At 38.9% G+C, this 20,133-nt stretch overlaps 1 protein-coding gene across 1 annotated transcript in view; it reads left to right on the plus strand.

The window, feature by feature from the left end:
- CORIN (corin, serine peptidase) overlaps positions 1-20,133 on the plus strand; it is a 320,896-nt gene that overhangs the window by 94,577 nt on the left and 206,186 nt on the right. The window contains exon 4 of the mRNA XM_049886291.1: positions 4,876-5,083. Coding sequence (XP_049742248.1) covers positions 4,876-5,083 — 208 coding nt within the window. The remainder of the gene's footprint in view (positions 1-4,875; positions 5,084-20,133) is intronic.

The raw sequence follows: 20,133 nt of genomic DNA on the forward strand, positions 1-20,133 counted from the left end.
TGAAAACTCAGTGTGGAAATGCTTAGTAAATGAATCAATACCCCTCCTTTTTTTTTTCATAACTATTCCCAAGATGCTTTACTAAATGAGTTTGGCTGTGAGTATTCTCACTTTAAAATGAGATATTCAGGACCTCCGAGTGTACTTTTTTTTAGAAAAGTTAATCATGGATCCTTACTTTATTTTTACATTTACAGATTATCATCTGAGTAGGAATTTTTAACTCCACATTATCTAATCCCAGAAATAGACAAAAGAGAATTTATCATAATTTCCAAATGAACACAGGGAAAATTCCTACAACAGACCCATCTTTCCTCTCTAATTTTAGTCTCTTCGCAAATATTAGTAATGTGATATGAATATAGAAAGATCGAGATAGATCTAGAAAACTATTGAGTCTGGTTAAGAAAATAATAATAATCAATAACCCATCTCCTCAATTCCAAGCAACACTTTGTTTTTCGTATTTTAATTTTTTTAACGGGAACCAGTCTTGTCATCAATACGTACCCTGAAAATTTATGATTAAATCGGTGAATGTCTTACTAGCAATGATGTTTTAGAATTGAGGCGCTTATAAGAGTGTTTGTGTCTTACCAGACCATTTTTCCCTTTCTGATCTGTTTCTAAATTCACTTCACCACTCTCCCACTGAAGTAGCTGCTATTTAAGAAAAAGCACATTGAATAATGATGTTTATAGGAGCACTAAAGTTAATTACACCCATTGTATTTTTTATATATTTTTCCGTAGCAATCTTGACCTCCAATTCTATTGATTCAGTAGTAAGTTCTCAGAAAACAAAAATAAACTGCCTCCCGCCGCCCCCGCCCCCCCCAACACCACCGTATGAAAACCGAGTCAGATGGAGCAGGGACAATAAATGAGTCCGTTTCCAAAAACGCCCTTCCCCTTCCCCACAGAGATGTGGGGAACTTACATCTTTGCATGACTTCATATGGTGCACAGCACGTAGCCGGTTTATGAAAACTCATTGCCCCTGGTGAGAACGTGCAGAAATACAATCCTAGAATTTCATATTTCAAAGACAATGGGACATTATAGGAAAAAATAACATTGGACACACATGTTGAGACAGGAGGGATAATAGGAAATTGACCTGATTACTTGAATAGAGGTTATAAAGTCAAGAGTCAGAGGTTGTTGGGTATTAGCGGATTCTCAGCCAAGTTTGTTGAATTCTCTGCCCAGAATCGATTTCTTCAGTTTTTCATTGCCACATGCAATAATGATTCTAGGGTTTTGTAGTGTATTTTTCTCTACCAGTAGTACCTTTTTTTCCCTGCCTTTTGCCAATCCAGACCTTATCTCTCTCAGCTGCCAAAATGAGTTCTTCCTCTTCATTGAATCTCCCCTAATCATTCACCCTACATTAACTTCTTGCTCTTCTGAATTCCATGAGCATTTGCTGTGCTTCTGACAGCTATGGGGTAGTGGGAGGAATGTTGCCCTAAGAGGTTGGGGACCTGAGTAGCAGTCCCAGTTCTGTTTCTGACTCTGTGCCCTTCCACCAATCACTTTTGTTGGTCTATCTACCTATGTATGCATCCATCCATCTATCCATTCATCCGTCCATCCCACCCATCCACCCAACCACCCACAATAAAAGCCCCATTTTCTTCACTTAAAATGAAAGAATAGGCATTATATTATTAGGATTGAATTTTGTAGTATATATGGCGGTACCTTGGAAAACTGTAAACCAGTATACAAATAAGACATTTATGTTTATAACAATTATCTTGATACATACATATTTTTAAGGTTTCATACTACTGTTTTATCATTTCCTGAGTATAGGTTCTCTTCCCGAGGGAATTAACTATTAGAGGGGGAAATATCTTTTTTTCTTTCATTCAACTCACACTGCCATGAACATAGTACAGCCAAACAAAATATGATTTCCTTCTCTATCCTGATTTTTCAAATGGTCTCTCAATATTCAGTGTTTTCTTCAGCTATATGAGGGGAATGAGCCTTTTGCTCATCTAAATGTTTCAAACATGGTCTACCACCAAGTGTAAAAAGATAAACTCAAAAGCTGATTACCTCTAAAGAAAACAGTATTAGATAAAACTAATTATGAAGTGTGATCAGTATATGTGTGTGAACTATGTATTAATAGAAATACCAAAAAAGAGAAAAACCAAACCTGTTGCCGTTGAGTTGATTCTGACTCATAGTAACCCTATAGGACAGAGAACAACTGCCTCAAAGAGTTTCCGAGGAGTGCCTAGTGGATTCAAACTGCCAATCTTTCAGATAGCGGCCGAGTGCTTAACCACTGTGCCACCAGGGCTCCATAATATAAATACAGACCTTGTGTTATATCACTATATGTATTTTAGCCCCTTCTTTTCATGGGATGTTAAGAATGATCTCCTTTAAGAACTGTTTTTAACATAACAACTCCCTTCCCCTGTAGCCTAGAGTGGCTCCAAATGGAGGTTTCTCGGGAGACACAGGCTTCGGGCCTGGCCACATATTAGCTAAGCAAGCCTTGGTAGTTGTCTTATCTTTTCTGAAATTAGGTTTCCTCATATATGAAATAGATATATCTTGTCACCTGTGTTGGTGCTCAATACATGTTTTCTTGAGACTAAGTTTTATGCAGATTATTTCATATTTTTCATAGAGAAAAATTTACTTTTGGCTCTTATAAGCAAGCTTCTCTGCTTGTGGTATAATGCACATAATTGTGTCATTTTGAAGTCCATTGTCTGTACCATTCTCTCCACCTAAAATGCCCTCCCACACTGAAATATGTTTTAACTTCCCTGATTATACGAGCTGAGTGCCATCTTTGTGAAGCTTTCCCCAAACGCCATCAGTTGGCCCCAATCACTACTATATTCCCCCAGCCCTAGCATTTATGTGAAGCTGACTTCATGTATGTTATTGCTGTTTTTGTGGCGTGTCATCGAGTGATTTTAATACTTAGAGACTCATGTGACAGGGTAGAACTTCCCCATAGAGTTTCCTAGATGGTAGCAGATTGCCAAGTCTTTCTCCTGCAGAGATGCTGGGTGGGTTTGAACTGCCAACCTTTCAGTTAGCAGCCAAATTCATGTATATATATGTTTATTTGTGATCTGTCTGCATTTTTTTTTTTTTTTTTGGATTTTTCTTCCTTTCTAATTCTCTCCTTTCCTACTTTGTATTTTGAAAAATTCTAAAAGTCTTTGGAAATTCCAAATGTCTTTGGCTGTTTTTGAAATCGGTAACCATGTTTTGATTATGCCCCTCTGAGCTCAGCACATTTTGAATGATCAATAGATATACCTAACAACGGGGAACTGTGTTTCTTCATGAAGTGTAAGACTTTGAGCTAATAATGGCTACAACCTAGATGTTTGGTGATAGGCTTCCTACATGGGTTGGGAGGTTTTCAGAAAGTTTGAAAGCATAGTAAGATTGGGAAGTGTGCTTATGAGGAGACCTAGAAAAGACAATGAGAGGATCAGAAGTAAAGACTGAAGTGATGCTATCTGAATGAATGATGCTTTCTGCTTGGAAATCCTTCAAACTTTTTGCTCTGTAGTGCAGACTGAAGAGTTAGCTTGGCTATTTTAACAGAGATGCGGCTCTATCTTTTAAAATAATTTTTATTAAAATGGAGTTAGTGTTATGTTTGGAGAGGCTTTTTCCTCCATTTCTTTGACTGGGAATTACATTGTGTCGGGAAAATGCTTCCACTGCTTTTCCAAAGCCTGAAGATTCTGCTTTTAAGTAGCAACAATAACAAAATTTTAATGTCTTCTTTTTTACAAAAGTAATAGATCTTTATTTAGACCAGTAAAAAACAGAGAAATGTAAACGTAAAAATATGTCACCTAAAATCCAATCATTTGGACCCATGCTATACTTTTGGTTTATACAAGATCAATCATGTAAATTTCTGGAATGAAAGAGAAGGAAAGACTAGACGGCATGGTGTCCAGGAGAAGAGCTGGTTATGAAAGAAAATGAAGACAGGGGCTCTGAGCTGATCTAAACTGTTGACATAAGAAGGATTGGAACATCTGGTATGAATGTGCGTTTTTAAAAACAGGATCATTGCATACAAATTGTTTCACAACTTGCTATTTTTATTTACTGCATTATGAGCATCACTCCGTGTGGTTAAATACTCTCTTAAGCCATCTTGATAGTTGAGCTAAGTATTCTGTTATTTGTCTCTAATTTTTGAAACCAATTCCCTTAGGTGATTCCTGCTTTTTGAAAATTGTAAACAATGGAGAGATGAAGATCCTTCTATGCTCTATAATTATCTCCATAGGATAAATTTCTAGGAATGGAATTACAGGGTCAAAAGATATGCATGTTTTAAAGATTTTTATTTTTTTAGATACATTTTGCTCTGCCCAACTATGATCCAAAAAGGTGATTGCCAATTTATATCCCCACACCTATGTATGAGACCAAAATCCAATCAAACTCGTTGTCATTGAGTTGATTCCGACTCATAGCGACACTATAGGACAGAGTAGAACTGCCCCATAGGGTTTTCAAGGAGTGGCTGGTGGATTCGAACTGCCAAACACCGTGCTACCAGGGTAGCTCAGTGTATGTATGAGGGTGCCTATTTTTCCCCACCTTTAGCCAGGTCACAGATTCTCTCTCTCTGTAAATATTGGTAGCTTGCTTTCATTATAACACATGTACATACATACTTACATGTATGTATATAGGTAAATGATTATATATATATAAATACAAATATATATATAATCATTATTACTTACAGAATATATTTTATTTTATGAACATACTAACTTGTCATATAAATGAGTTTTTAACCATTAAATTCTGACGTGTCTGCTCCTAAATCTAATTGTCTTGACTTCTCAGGTGCCTGCATGAATATCACCCACAGCCAATGTCAGATGCTGCCCTACCACACCACGCTAACACCTTTCTTCTCAATTGTCAAAAATATGGAAATGGAGAAGTTCCTCAAGTTCTTCACGTACCTCCATCGCCTCAGTTGCTATCAGCATATCATGCTTTTTGGCTGTAGCTTCGCGTTCCCTGAGTGCATCAGTGATGGCGATGACAGGTATTTTGGAACCCAAATCATTCAGTGATAAGAGTCAATTGTAGCAGAAGTATCTGAGAGGAACAAAATGATCTCAAGCTATTGCTTTTTTTTTCTGGTGTTGTTAAATGAGAAAAACAGCCCTGCACTAGTCATAGCAGGTTGTGATTCTTTTAAATTAGACAGTTTTTGAAAACCCTGAATTATTTTATTTATGGAAAGAAATTATTCAGTAAGGTAGATTGATGTTATCAGCTGGGATACTCAATGGCCGTTTCAGTGATGATCTGGCAGAAGAAGACAGCACACTTAAAGGGGTGATTGAAAAGAGTTTCACGAAAAGACTATTTATGGAGGTGTGGGCAGATTAAGAGAACAAGCTATGTGGAGGCACCAGGGAGTAGCTGTAGGGGATGCAGTGCTACCCAAGTTCTGAAGGGGAAAAGGACAAGTGGTGTCTGGAGAGAGTTGTAGCTATGGCCGGGATCTCCCGAAGGTACTGTGGCCCGAGGCAGAGGAGCACAGCCATTGCCAACCCTGCAGTCCTGTGGGGAGATAGAAGAAGGAGTAAATAAATACCCTGACTTCACACTCTTCCTGCACACTCTTCTGCTAGTGCCCCCCTTAACTGGACTCACCCACAACCAGAGGGCAGGGGAGCACAATTGATGTGGTCCTTCCCGGTCAACACTGGGACCCAAAGCAAGGCGAGGAGGGTGAAGAGCAGATGCAGAGGGGCAGAGAGTATCCAGCATGATATCAAATAGGATTAGAGATAATTTTCAATAAGAATAGTCAATGAAAAGTATGTCATGGGATATCTGAGATACTAAGAATACATTTTTTTTTTCATTTCAAAGCATGTATTAAATACATATTCACATATAAATTAAGAAAAAAAAGTTGCTATCAAGTTGACTTTACTCATGGCAACCCCGTGTGTGTCAGACTAGAACTGTGCTCCATAGGATTTTCAATGGCTGATTTTTCAGAAATAGATCACGAGAACTTTCTTCTGAGATGTCTCTGGGTGGACACCAATGGCCAACTGTTTGGTTAGCAGCCAAGTGCTGAACTGTACCACCTGGGGATGCATATTCAAATATAACATTAATTATTTCCTGGTTTAGAATATTAGGACGTTTTCAGAATAGTAATGTTTTGAATGAAATGCATTTTCAAGTGTAAATAGGTTTCATGTTATTGCATTGATTTAATTAGCGTGTAAAATATGCCTTAAATAGGGCAAAGGCACTCATTTTTGCTGGAAAAAGCGCCCGTTGTCACAGCTTCCAAGTAGAATAAAAACAGTAGGATGTAAATTGTAGAGATAAGTAAAGTAGTAGCCACTGACAACGGTATTCAGGAAATCGTTTGACGAGGAAGAATGAATTGCAGAGGGCGCTTTCACAGTCAAAAGAGAGAAGTGCTGTTAGGTTAAAATATGGATGGGAGTCAAGGCCTCCTTTATGTTCCCAAAAGTGTGGCAGTATGGTGCGGTGCCATATAAATTACCACCAACTGGGTGGCTTAAAATAGCAGAACTTTTTTCTCTCAGAGTTCTGGAGTTCCAAAATCTCAAGCTGGCAGAGCTCCTCTGGGGGTCTAGGGGAGAATTCATTTCCTTCCTCTTCCACTTCTGGTTGCTCCAGACATTGCTTGTGGCCACATCATTCCAACATCTGCCTCAGTCTCACATCGCCTTCTCTGTGTGTGTGTGTGTGCCTTCTCCTCTTCTGTCTCTTTTAAGGACACTTGTTACTGGATTTAGGGCTCACTGGGATAATCTGGGCTGATTTCTCTATCTCAAAATCCTTAACTTAATCCGCTTGCAAAGACCCTTTTCCAAATAAGGTAACATTCACAGGTTCCAGGGAATAGGCTATGGACATACCATTTGGGGACCATCATTCAATTCACTACAGTGGTTGAGAGAGTAGGCGATAGAGCCCAATGTCTCAGTCCCCTAGTCTGTAAAATGGAATCACGGTTGTACTTATGTTACAAAGTTCATGTGAGGATTAAATGGCACCAAGGGCTTGAAACAGTGCCTTGTTCTTACAAAGAATTCAGGAAGTGTTAGCAATAGTTATAAAACAGCAAACTGAAAAGGAGGGCTAGTACTAGTGAAACTGGGACCACAGAAGTATTTATTAACCAACATACACTAAGTAATAAAGGATTGCAAAAAATGTCAAATAATAACTGGATTAAAAGAAAATTAATTGGATTTCTCTAGGCTTCTGGATTCCAGCACTGTTTATGTTTCTGCTTCTGATGTGTTGCATATTTTCAAACAGTTTCACACATATCTCTTTGCTTTAATTTCTCTATGGGCTCATGTGTGCCCATAAGTAAGACAATAAAAGAGAGTACGTTTAGCTTCCCCCCCAAAAAACCCAGTGCCAGGAGACTCTAAATTCATTTTGCTCATCTTCTTTATTATAATTCAACTTCTACTCCCAGTTAAATCAGCTGTGAAATTCTAGTTAATGTGCTCATGGTCTTCAGGGCATTTTTAGGTTAAAATTTGTTTTTCTCTTGACCTGGTTCATTCTGAGAAGTGCTCTAATAAGAGAGTTTTTCATTTTCTCTTATAATAGATAATAATTTATAGTCAGTTTGCAGGTATCCTTTAGAGACTTATCCTATTTTTTGTTATGACATTTAATTTTATAACTATACTTTCGGACCAGTGTTTTTTGGTGTCATTGAGTGTGTGCAAGCTAAATTTAATCAGCAAAATAAATTCAGAATGGTAAAATGTGTTGTAGAAAAGAATTCTAAAGTCAAACACATTTTTTTTTTCTTATTTTTCACTGTTTTGCATCATCCACAATACTCATTTTCTCTACTATTCAAATACTGGAGAATTGCTTATATTTCATCACTAGAGAAAAGAGCTACTGAGTAACATTTAAAATCTAATTTTAAAAGATTATAATGAGATGTAGAAATGGCATAGTTTTTAACCTGATTTCTTTGAGATCGCAGATACTCCTGAACTATATTATATATTTTAATAATGAGCTTTTACAATTTCTACATTAGACTGTGATTGCTTTTAGTAAGTGTATATATCATGTACTGTTAAACAGGCTAATTCAAGTAGAGTATAATTTATTTGGAGTCCTGGTGGCGCTGTGGTTGAGAGCTATGGTGAGCTATAGCTGCTAACCAAAAGGTCGGCAGTATGAATCCACCACCGGCTCATTGTAAACCCTATGGGGCAGTTCTACTCTGTCCATGGATTGGGTTTATTTAACTGACGATCCGTTTGGGCAGCCCTGAGAATATGTGGGCTGGAAGGGATAGTGTACTAGTTTCCCAGAAGTGCAATAACTAAGTACCACCAACTGGATGGTTTATAAGAACAGAAATTTATTGTCTCACAGTTTTGGAGGCTGGGAGTCAGAAGTCAGGGAATTGGCCCTGCTGATTCCTTCTGAGGGTTCTGAGAGAGTATCTGTCCCGTACTTCTACCTTCTGATGACGTACAATGATTCTTGGCTTTCGTGGGCTTGCTGATGACTCCAGTCTCTGCCAAAGTCTTCACATGCCCATCTTCTATATTTCTCTCTGTGTCTCTTCTACTTTCTTGTAAGGACACCAGTCATATTGGATTAGGACCACCCTACTCCAGTATGATCTCGTGTTAACTGATAACATCTGCAAAGACCCTATTTCCAAATAAGGTCACGTACACAGGTACTGGGGATTAGAACTTCACCATATCTTTTGGGGGAGACAATTCAATCCATAACAGATAGCTTAAGAATATGTTTAAAAAAAAAAAAAACTCTCTCTACAAATAGCTAGAGGAAGCAGGTATTGCAGTCACATACTTTTGATGTGTAGCTATGATTCTTTTCCACTTTGTTTAAACCTGTAAAGTTATCAAGGCTAAAATTGGGATAACACGGCCTGGAAGGCCTAGCCTTGGCTTTCCTTCTCAAAGGCAACCAGAAGAACTTAATGACTGTTGTCATTTCACTCTTCTAATATCTTCTACTATCTTCTAGTATGTTGCAGAGAAACTGTGTGCCTGAGAAATGAGGTATTAACATTTAGAACTTGGCGTGTTGGTATTGACTTTTCCTTGGAGTATAGATTTGTCACTAGGTCCCTTAGCAGAAATTCTTAATGTATAGACCAATGAAATGAAAGTTCTTTGTCAGTCTGGATGATTAAATATTATACCTCAAACCTGGGAACTACAAAACAGTTTTCTTATGTAATGTACTCAATCCTTATAGGATTGTGGGAAGGATCAAATTAGTTTCCTCCAATGAATGCCTTTAAAAGGACTAAATTTTCCCCAAATTGTATATAACATGTGTTTACCAAGGGTGAAAGAATTTACTCTAACCTGGAAGCTTCAGAGTACTCTTTTTAAAATTTATTTATTTTGTTGTTGTTGTTGAGAATATACACAACAAAATACACCAATTCACCAATTCAACAGTTTCTACATGTACCATACAGAGACATTGATTACATTGAGTTGTGTAACCATTCTCACTTTTTCTGCCCCCTAAGGTTCATATCTAATCTTTCTATTTGGTGTTGTCAATTTGATCCCATATAGATCTTTTTTTTTTTTTTTTATTGAGCTTCAAGTGAACGTTTACAAATCAAGTCAGTCTGTCACATATAAGTTAATATACATCTTACTACTTACTCCCACTTGCTCTCCCCCTAATGAGTCAGCACTTCCAGTCTCTCCTTTCGTGAAAACTTTGGCAGCCTCCAACTCTCTCTATCCTCCCATCCCCCCTCCAGACAGGAGATGCCAACACAGTCTCAAGTGTCCACCTGATATAATTAGCTCACTCTTCATCAGCATCTCTCTCCTAACCACTGTCCAGTCCCTTTCATGTCTGATGAGTTGTCTTCGGGGATGGTTCCTGTCCTGTGTCAACAGAAGGTTTGGGGACCATGACCGCTGGGATTCCTCTAGTCACATCCAGACCATTAAGTCTGGTCTTTTTATGAGAATTTGGGGTCTGCATCCCACTGATCTCCTGCTCCCTCAGGGGTCCTCTGCTGTGCTCCCTGTCAGGGCAGTCATCAATTGTGGCCGGGCACCAACTAGTTCTTCTGTTCTCAGGATGATGTAGGTCTCTGGTTCATGTGGCCCTTTCTGTCTCTTGGGCTCTTAGTTGTTGTGTGACCTTGGTGTTCTTCATTCTCCTTTGCTCCAGGTGGGTTGAGACCAATTGATGCATCTTAGATGGCCGCTTGTTAGCATTTAAGACCCCAGATGCCACATTTCAAAGTGGGATGCAGAATGTTTTCATAATAGAATTATTTTGCCAATTGACTTAGAAGTCCCCTTAAACCATGGTTCCCAAACCCCCGCCCTTGCTCCTCTGACCTTTGAAGTATTCAGTTTATCCCGGAAGCTTCTTTGCTTTTGGTCCAGTCCAGTCCAGTTGAGCTGACCTTCCATGTATTGAGTGTTGTCCTTCCCTTCACCTAAAGCAGTTCTTTTCAGCTAATTAATCGGTAAAAAAACCCTCTCCCTCCCTCCCTCCCTCCCCCCCTCATAACCACAAAAGTATGTGTTCTTCTCAGTTTATACTATTTCTCAAGATCTTATAATAGTGGTCTTATACAATATTTGTCCTTTTGCCTCTGACTGATTTTGCTCAGCATAATGCCTTGCAGGTTCCTCTATGTTATGAAATGTTTGACAGATTCGTCACTGTTCTTTATCGATGCGTAGTATTCCATTGTGTGAATATACCACAATTTATTTACCCATTCATCCGTTGATGGACACCTTGGTTGCTTCCAGCTTTTTGCTATTGTAAACAGAGCTGCAATAAACATGGGTGTGCATATATCTGTTCGCGTGAAGGCTCTTGTTTCTCTAGGGTATATTCCAAGGAGTGGGATTTCTGGGTTGTATGGTAGTTCTATTTCTAACTGTTTAAGATAACGCCAGATAGATTTCCAAAGTGGTTGTACCATTTTACATTCCCACCAGCAGTGTATAAGAGTTCCAATCTCTCCGCAGCCTCTCCAACAGTTATTATTTTGTGTTTTTTGGATTAATGCCAGCCGTGTTGGAGTGAGATGGAATCTCATCGTAGTTTTAATTTGCATTTCTCTAATGGCTAATGATTGAGAGCATTTTCTCATGTATCTGTTAGCTGCCTGAATATCTTCTTTAGTGAAGTGTGTGTTCATATCCTTTGCCCACTTCTTGATTGGGTTGTTTGTCTTTTTGTGGTTGAGTTTTGACAGAATCATGTAGATTTTAGAGATCAGGCGCTGGTCGGAGATGTCGTAGCTGAAAATTCTTTCCCAGTCTGTAGGTGGTCTTTTTACTCTTTTGGTGAAGTCTTTAGATGAGCATAGGTGTTTGATTTTTAGGAGCTCCCAGTTATCTGGTTTCTCTTCATCATTTTTGGTAATGTTTTGTATTCTGTTTATGCCTCGTATTAGGGCTCCTAACGTTGTCCCTATTTTTTCTTCCATGATCTTTATCGTTTTAGTCTTTATGTTTAGGTCTTTGATCCACTTGGAGTTAGTTTTTGTGCATGGTGTGAGGTATGGGTCCTGTTTCATTTTTTTGCAAATGGATATCCAGGTATGCCAGCACCATTTGTTAAAAAGACTATCTTTTCCCCAATTAACTGACACTGGGCCTTTGTCAAATATCAGCTGCTCATATGTGGATGGATTTATATCTGGGTTCTCAATTCTGTTCCATTGGTCTATGTGCCTGTTGTTGTACCAGTACCAGGCTGTTTTGACTACTGTGGCTGTATAATAGCTTCTGAAATCAGGTAGAGTGAGGCCTCCCACTTTCTTCTTCTTTTTCAGTAATGCTTTGCTTATCCGAGGCTTCTTTCCCTTCCATATGAAACTGGTGATTTGTTTCTCTATCACCTTCAAAAATGACATTGGAATTTGGATCGGAAGTGCATTGAATGTATAGATGGCTTTTGGTAGAATAGACATTTTTACTATGTTAAGTCTTCCTATCCACGAGCAAGGTATGTTTTTCCACTTAAGTAAGTCCTTTTGAATTTCTTGTAGTAGAGCTTTGTAGTTTTTTTTGTATAGGTCTTTTACATCCTTGGTAGGATTTGTTCCTAAGTATTTTATCTTCTTGGGGGCTACTGTGAATGGTATTGATTTGGTTATTTCCTCTTCGATGTTCTTTTTGTTGATGTAGAGGAATCCAAGTGATTTTTGTATGTTTATTTTATAACCTGAGACTCTGCCAAACTCTTCTATTAGTTTCAGTAGTTTTCTGGAGGATTCCTTAGGGTTTTCTGCGTATAAGATCATGTCATCTGCAAATAGAGGTAATTTTACTTCCTCCTTCCCAATCCGGATACCTTTTATTTCTTTGTCTAGCCTAATTGCCCTGGCTAGGACTTCTAGCACGATGTTGAATAAGAGCGGTGATAAAGGGCATCCTTGTCTGGTTCCCGTTCTCAAGGGAAATGCTTTCAGGTTCTCTCCATTTAGAGTGATATTGGCTGTTGGCTTTGCATAAAAATTGCATAGATGTCCTTTATTATGTTGAGGAATTTTCCTTCAGTTCCTGTTTTGGTGAGAGTTTTTATCATAAATGGGTGTTGGACTTTGTCAAATGTCTTTTCTGCATCAATTGATAAGATCATGTGGTTTTTGTCTTTTGTTTTATTTATGTGGTGGATTACATTAATGGTTTTTCTGATATTAAACCAGCCTTGCATACCTGGTATAAATCCCACTTGATCAGGGTGAATTTTTTTTTTGATATGTTGTTGAATTCTATTGGCTAGAATTTTGTTGAGGATTTTTGCCTCTATGTTCATGAGGGATATAGGTCTGTAATTTTCTTTTTTTGTAATGTCTTTACCTGGTTTTGGTGTCAGGGAGATGGTGGCTTCATAGAATGAGTTGGGTAGTGTTCCGTCATTTTCTATGCTTTGAAATACCTTTAGTAGTAGTGGTGTTAACTCTTCTCTGAAAGTTTGGTAGAACTCTGCAGTGAATCCGTCCGGGCCGGGGCTTTTTTTTGTTGGGAGTTTTTTGATTACCGTTTCAATCTCTTTTTTTGTTATGGGTCTATTTAGTTGTTCTACTTCTGAATGTGTTAGTTTAGGTAGGTAGTGTTTTTCCAGGAATTCATCCATTTCTTCTAGGTTTGCAAATTTGTTAGAGTACAATTTTTCGTAATAATCTGATATGATTCTTTTAATTTCAGTTGGTTCTGTTGTGATGTGGTCCTTCTCGTTTCTTATTCGGGTTATTTGTTTCCTTTCCTTATTTCTTTAGTCAGTCTAGCCAGTGGTTTATCAATTTTGTTAATTTTTTCAAAGAACCAGCTTTTGGCTTTGTTAATTCTTTCAATTGTTTTTCTGTTCTCTAATTCATTTAGTTCAGCTCTAATTTTTATTATTTGTTTTCATCTGGTGTCTGATGGATTCTTTTGTTGCTCACTTTCTATTTGTTCAAGTTGTAGGGACAGTTCTCTGATTTTGGGTCTTTCTTCTTTTTGTATGTGTGCATTTGTCGATAAAAATTGGCCTCTGAGCACTGCTTTTGCTGTGTCCCAGAGGTTTTGATAGGAAGTATTTTCATTCTCGTTGCATTCTATGAATTTCCTTATTCCCTCCTTGATGTCTTCTATAACCCAGTCTTTTTTCAGGAGGGTATTGTTCAGTTTCCAAGTATTTGATTTCTTTTCCCTAGTTTTTCTGTTATTGATTTCTAGTTTTATTGCCTTGTGGTCTGAGAAGATGCTTTGTAATATTTCGATGTTTTGGATTCTGCAAAGGTTTGTTTTATGACCTAATATGTGGTCTATTCTAGAGAATGTTCCATGTGCACTAGAAAAAAAAGTATATTTTGCAGCAGTTGGGTGAAGAGTTCTGTATAAGTCAATGAGGTCAAGTTGGTTGATTGTTGTAATTAGGTCTTCCATGTCTCTATTGAGCTTCTTACTGGATGTCCTGTCCTTCTCCGAAAGTGGTGTGTTGAAGTCCCCTACTATAAATGTGGAGGTGTCTATCTCACTTTTCAATTCTGTTAAAATTTGATTTATGGATCTTGCAGCCCTGTCATTGGGTGCATAAATATTTAATATGGTTATGTCTTCCTGATCAATTGTCCCTTTTATCATTATGTAGTGTCCTTCTTTATCCTTTGTGGTGGCTTTAAGTCTACAGTCTATTTTGTCAGAAATTAATATTGCTACTCCTCTTCTTTTTTGCTTATTGTTTGCTTGATATATTTTTTTCCATCCTTTGAGTTTTAGTTTGTTTGTGTCTCTAAGTCTAAGGTGTGTCTCTTGTAGGCAGCATATAGACGGATCGTGTTTCTTTATCCAGTCCGAGACTCTCTGTCTCTTTATTGGTGCATTTAGTCCATTTACATTCAGCGCAATTATAGATAAATAAGTGTTTAGTGTTGTCATTTTGATGCCTTTTTATGTGTGTTGTTGACAATTTCATTTTTCCACATACTTTTTTGTGCTGAGACGTTTTTGTTAGTAAATTGTGAGAACCTCATTTTCGTAGTGTTTGACTTTATGTTTGTTGAGTCGTTATGTTTTTCTTGGCTTTTATCTTGAGTTATGGAGTTGTTATACCTTTTTGTGGTTACCTTATTATTTACCCCTATTTTTCTAAGTAAAAACCTAACTTGTATTGTTCTATGTCGCCTTGTATCACTCTCCATATGGCAGTTCTATGCCTCCTGTATTTAGTCCCTGTTTTTGATTATTGTGATCTTTTACATATTGACTTCAGTGATTCCCTGTTATGAGCATTTTTTTTAATTAATCTTAATTTGTTTTTGTGATTTCCCTATTTGAGTTGATATCAGGACATTCTGTTTTGTGACCTTGTATTGTGCTGGTATCTGATGTTATTGGTTTTCTGACCAAACAATATCCTTTAGTATTTCTTGTAGCTTTGGTTTGGTTTTTGCAAATTCTCTAAACTTGTGTTTATCTGTAAATATCTTAATTTCGCCTTCATATTTCAGAGAGAGTTTTGCTGGATATATGATCCTTGGCTGGCAGTTTTTCTCCTTCAGTGCTCTGTATATGTTGTCCCATTCCCTTCTTGCCTGCATGGTTTCTGCTGAGTAGTCTGAACTTATTCTTATTGATTCTCCCTTGAAGGAAACCTTTCTTTTCTCCCTGGCTGCTTTTAAAATTTTCTGTTTATCTTTGGTTTTGGCTAGTTTGATGATAATATGTCTTGGTGTTTTTCTTTTTGGATCAATCTTAAATGGGGTTCAATGAGCATCTTGGATAGATATCCTTTCATCTTTCATGATTCCAGGGAAGTTTTCTGTCAGAAGATCTTCAACTATTTTCTCTGTGTTTTCTGTCCTCCCTCCCTGTTCTGGGACTCCAATCGCACACAAGTTATCCTTCTTGATAGTGTCCCACATGATTCTTAGGGTTTCTTCATTTTTTAAATTCTTTTATCTGATTTTTTTTCAGCTATGTTGGTGTTAATTCCCTGGTCCTCCAGATGTTCCAGTCTGCATTCTAATTGCTCGAGTCTGCTCCTCTGACTTCCTATTGCGTTGTCTAATTCTGTAATTTTATTGTTAATCTTTTGGATTTCTACATGCTGTCTCTCTATGGATTCTTGCAACTTATTAATTTTTCCACTATGTTCTTGAATAATCTTTTTGAGTTCTTCTACTGTTTTATTGGTGTGTTCCTTGGCTTTTTCTGCAGTTTGCCTTATTTCGTTTCTGATGTCTTGAAGCATTCTGCAAATTAGTTTTTTATATTCTGTATCTGATAATTCCAGGATTGTATCTTCATTTGGGAAAGATTTTGATTCTTTTGTTTGGGGGGTTGGAGAAGCTGTCATGGTCTGTTTCTTTATGTGGTTTGATATGGACTGCTGTCTCCGAGCCATCACTGGGAAACTAGTTTTTCCAGAGAATCCGCTAAAAAAAAATGCATTCAGATCCCTATCAGAACTGCCTTTGGATTATAACCGCCACCTTGTTCCCTGTAAGGATGAAAGTCTGAGATTTGGATCATATATGCTTGGCTGTAGCTGATTCTGTGTTTTTAGTCCAATTAGGGGTGGATTTTTGGTCCCTGGGTTTTTTGTGTTTCCTTCTCTCAGGCTGGAAGAGTGGGTTAGGAAAAGACCAAAAGGAAAAAAAAAAGGGGGGGGGGGGAAGCAAAGCCGCCGCGGAGCCGGAGCCGTTCTCCCTCTGGCTCAGGAAATTCCAATGTTAATGAAGCCGCCTGGGGAGGGTGGGGGAGGGATCAGAGAGATAGGAGAGTAGCACCTCAGAATATAGCCAGAGTTGGTTGTCTTGCTTGGAATGACTATTTTATCTGAGATTCCCGAGGGGCGTGTCGCCTATGTGTGCTGGCTGTGTGGAGATTGCCCCCAGGGATCTGGCCCACTGAAGCCGCGGTCAGATCCTCCGCTGCCAGTCCCATGCCCAAAGTCAAGGTTCCCCTGCTGGGACGGTGCTCTCCCAACTGCAAAATCAGTAGCTGCCTCCCGGGGACTTCTCGTCCGGCCTGCCGCGTCGCTGCGCCGCCCCGGAGAACTGGCTGGGCCCCCTCCCGGGGTTAGTTCAGGGAAGTGGAGTAGCTCTCCGTGCTTGTGCCGTGACAGCGCCCAGTCAAAAGCCCGGCGGCAAGATTCCCCAGCTGGACGCTGCTCTCCCAGCTCCAAGACCAGTCGTTGCCTCCGGGGGACTTCTTCCACTGGCTGCGTTGCCACGCCGCCCTCGCAGACCGGCTGGGCCCCCTCCCGGGGTGAGTTCAGGGGGTTAGGGCTGCGCCCCTTGTTTGCGCCATCAGCTCCCCTGGGCCCTGGCCTAAATCGGGCGCCAAAGGTTACCTGACTGGGACGCTGGCTCCAGGCTCCGAAAACAATTGCTGCTTCCTCGTATTTGTTCATTTTCCGTCTCTAAATCTGTGTTTGTTGTTCAGGGTTCATAGATTGTTATGTATGTGATCGATTCACTTGTTTTTCCGAGTCTTTGTTGCAAGAGGGATCCAAGGTAGCGTCTACCTTGTCCACCATCTTGGCCCCGCCTCCCCCATATAGATCTTATAGGAGCATAATGCCTAAGGCAGACGTCTTTGGCTAGTTAAGTTAAACTATTGTTTGGTTTTAAGAAGACTTTGGGGGGATATTTTTGGTTTAAGGTTTGAGATTAACTCAGGGCAATAGTTTCAGGGGTTCATACAACCTTCATAGCTTCTGGAGTCCATAAGAATTTGAAATTTCATTCTGCATTTTTCCCCTTTTGATCAGGATTCTTCTACAGAATCTTTGATCAAAATGGTCCAGGCACCATCCAGTTCTTCAGGTCTCATGGTTAAGGAGGCAGTTTTTCATAGAGGCAATTAGCCACACATTTCATATCCTCCTCTTACATCTGACTGTCCTTGTTTCTCTGTTGCTCCAGGAGAATAGAGACCTATTGCTGTGCCTCAATGGTCCTTGCAAGCTTTTAAGACCCCAGGCACTACGTAATGAACTAGTAGCTAGAACACAAGTACTAAACATGCTATTAGACCATTTAACTGGGATGTCCCATGAAACTATAACCCAACACCTCCAAACCGAAGAACCAAATCCCATGAGGTGTTTTGGGTACATAATCAACCTTAGCAGCTACTTTTTTGTGTTTTATTGTGGTAAAATATCTGTCACACAACTTTTACCAATGCAGCTTTTTACTGGTTTATAACTTATTAACAGCAATTACAATAATCAGCTGTGTAATAGTACCCTTAATCAGTGTGATGTTTCCATCATCATTAACCCTCCTTTTCCGCCTCTTTCCCATCCCTAGTAACCACTAATGAACTTTGTTCTCTATACATTTTCCTTTTCTTGCTTTTTTATATAAATCAACCAAAAACAACCCATTGCTGTTGAGTTATTTCTGACTCAAAGTGACCCTATAGGACAGAGTAGAACTGCCCCATAGGGTTTCCAAGGAGCGACTGGTAGATTCAAACTCCTGACCTTTTGGTTAGCAGCCAAGCTTTTAACCACTGTGCCACCAGGGCTCCCTTTTTATATAAGTGAGGTTATATACTAGTTGTCCTTTTGTGATTGACTTATTCACAAATGTCTTCTGGCTCCATCCACATTTTAGCATGTATCAAGACTTCGTTTCTCCTACTGGCAGAGTAGTATTCCATTGTATGTACGTACCACATTTTCTTTATCCATTCATCTGTTGATGGGCGTTTAGGTTGTTTCCATCTTCTGGCAATGTGAATAGTGCTGCAATGGACATTGGTATATGAATCTCTATTTGAACCTAACTTCAAGTCTTTGGTTGTACACCTAGAAGTGGAATTGCTGGGATACATGGTAGTTCTATTTTTAGTTTCCTTGGAAACTCTATGGGGCAGTTCTACTCTGTCCTATAGGGTCGCTATGAGTCGGAATAGACTCGACAGCACTGGGTTTTTATTTTTAGTTTTGTGGGGAACTACCATATTGTTTTCCACAATGGCTGTACCATTTTACATTCCCACCAGCAATGGATAAATGTTCTGATTTCCTCACATCCTCACCAACATTAGTTATTTTCTGTTTTTTAAGTTTTTTTTTTAACCTTAGCCATCATAGTGGGAGTGAAAGAGTGAAATGGTGTCTTATTGTGGTTTTGATTTGCATATCTCAGCTAATGATGCTGAGTATCTTTTCACGTGTTTGGTGGCCACTTGAATTTCTACTTTGGTGAAATGTTTATTCAAGTCCTTTGCCCATTTTATGATCGGGTTCAGAGAATACTCTTGAAAATCTTGGGATCAGATTAAACCTGATTCAAATCACAGTTCTGCCAATTACTAGTTATAAGCCCTCGGGCACTTTAGTTAGCCTTCCTGATCCTCTGTTTATTCATCTCTAAAACGAGAGTAATAATAACCACTTCATCGGGTCTGTTTGTGTGCATTTCTGTGTGTATTAAATAGAATGGTTTATATAAGTGCTTAGACAGTCTACATTACACTTAGCCACCAAAGTGATATTTTAAAAACACAAATTGGATTGTGTCATTCCCTTGCCCCTACTCTTTCAAGAGCCCCCCATTGGACTTAGGTGAGATGGTATCTCATTGTGGTTTTGATTTGTATCTCTCTGATGGGTAGAAATAATGAGCGTTTCCTTATGCGTCTGTTCACTGCCTGAATGTCTTCTTTGGTGACGTGTTTGTTCATTTCCTTTGCCCATTTTTTAATTGGATTGTTTGTGTTTTTATTGCAGAGGTGTTGGATTTTCTGGTAGATTTTAGAGATTATACCTTTGTCTGATTTATAATAGCCAAATTTTTTTTTTCCCAGTCTGTAAGTTCTCTTTTTACTCTTTTGGTGAAGTCTTTTGATGAACCTAAGGGTTTAATTTTAGAAGATTCCAGTTATCTATTTTATCCTCTGGAGCTTGTGTGTTGTTGGTTGTGGTTTGTATCCTGTTAATGCTGTGTATTAGGGCCTCTAGTGTTGATCCTATTTTTTCTTCTATAAAGTTCATAGTTTTTGGCTCTATATTTAGGTCTTTGATCCATTTTGAGTTAGTTTTTGTATATGGTGTGAGGTATGGGTCCTGTTTCATTTTCTTGCAGGTGGACATCCAGTTTTGCCAGCACCATTTGTTAAAGAGACTGTCTTTTCCCCATTTGATAGACTCTGGGTCCTTGTCGAAGATCAGGTGACCATAAGTGGATGGATTTACATCTGGGTTCTCAGTTCTGTTCTATTGGTCAATGTATCTGTCATTGTACCAGTACCAGGCTATTTGGACTACCATAGCAGTATAGTAGGTTCTGAGGTTGGGTAATGGGAGTCCTCCTACTTTATTCTTCTTCAATAGTGCATCAAGGATTGCATTATGGCCCTGCATAAATGTGTGTATCAACTTGGATAGGTCATGTGTAGTTGTCCTCCATTTTGTGATTGTAATTTTATGTTGAAAGGGTTAGAGTGGGATTGTAACACCATCCTTACTTAGGTCACCTCCCTGACCCAAGGTAAAGGGAGTTTCCCTGGGGTGTGGCCTGCACCACCTTTTATCTCTTAAGAGATAAAAGGAAAGGGAGGCAAA

Source organism: Elephas maximus, chromosome 5 (assembly GCF_024166365.1).
Source record: "Elephas maximus indicus isolate mEleMax1 chromosome 5, mEleMax1 primary haplotype, whole genome shotgun sequence".
Lineage (NCBI taxonomy): Eukaryota > Metazoa > Chordata > Mammalia > Proboscidea > Elephantidae > Elephas > Elephas maximus.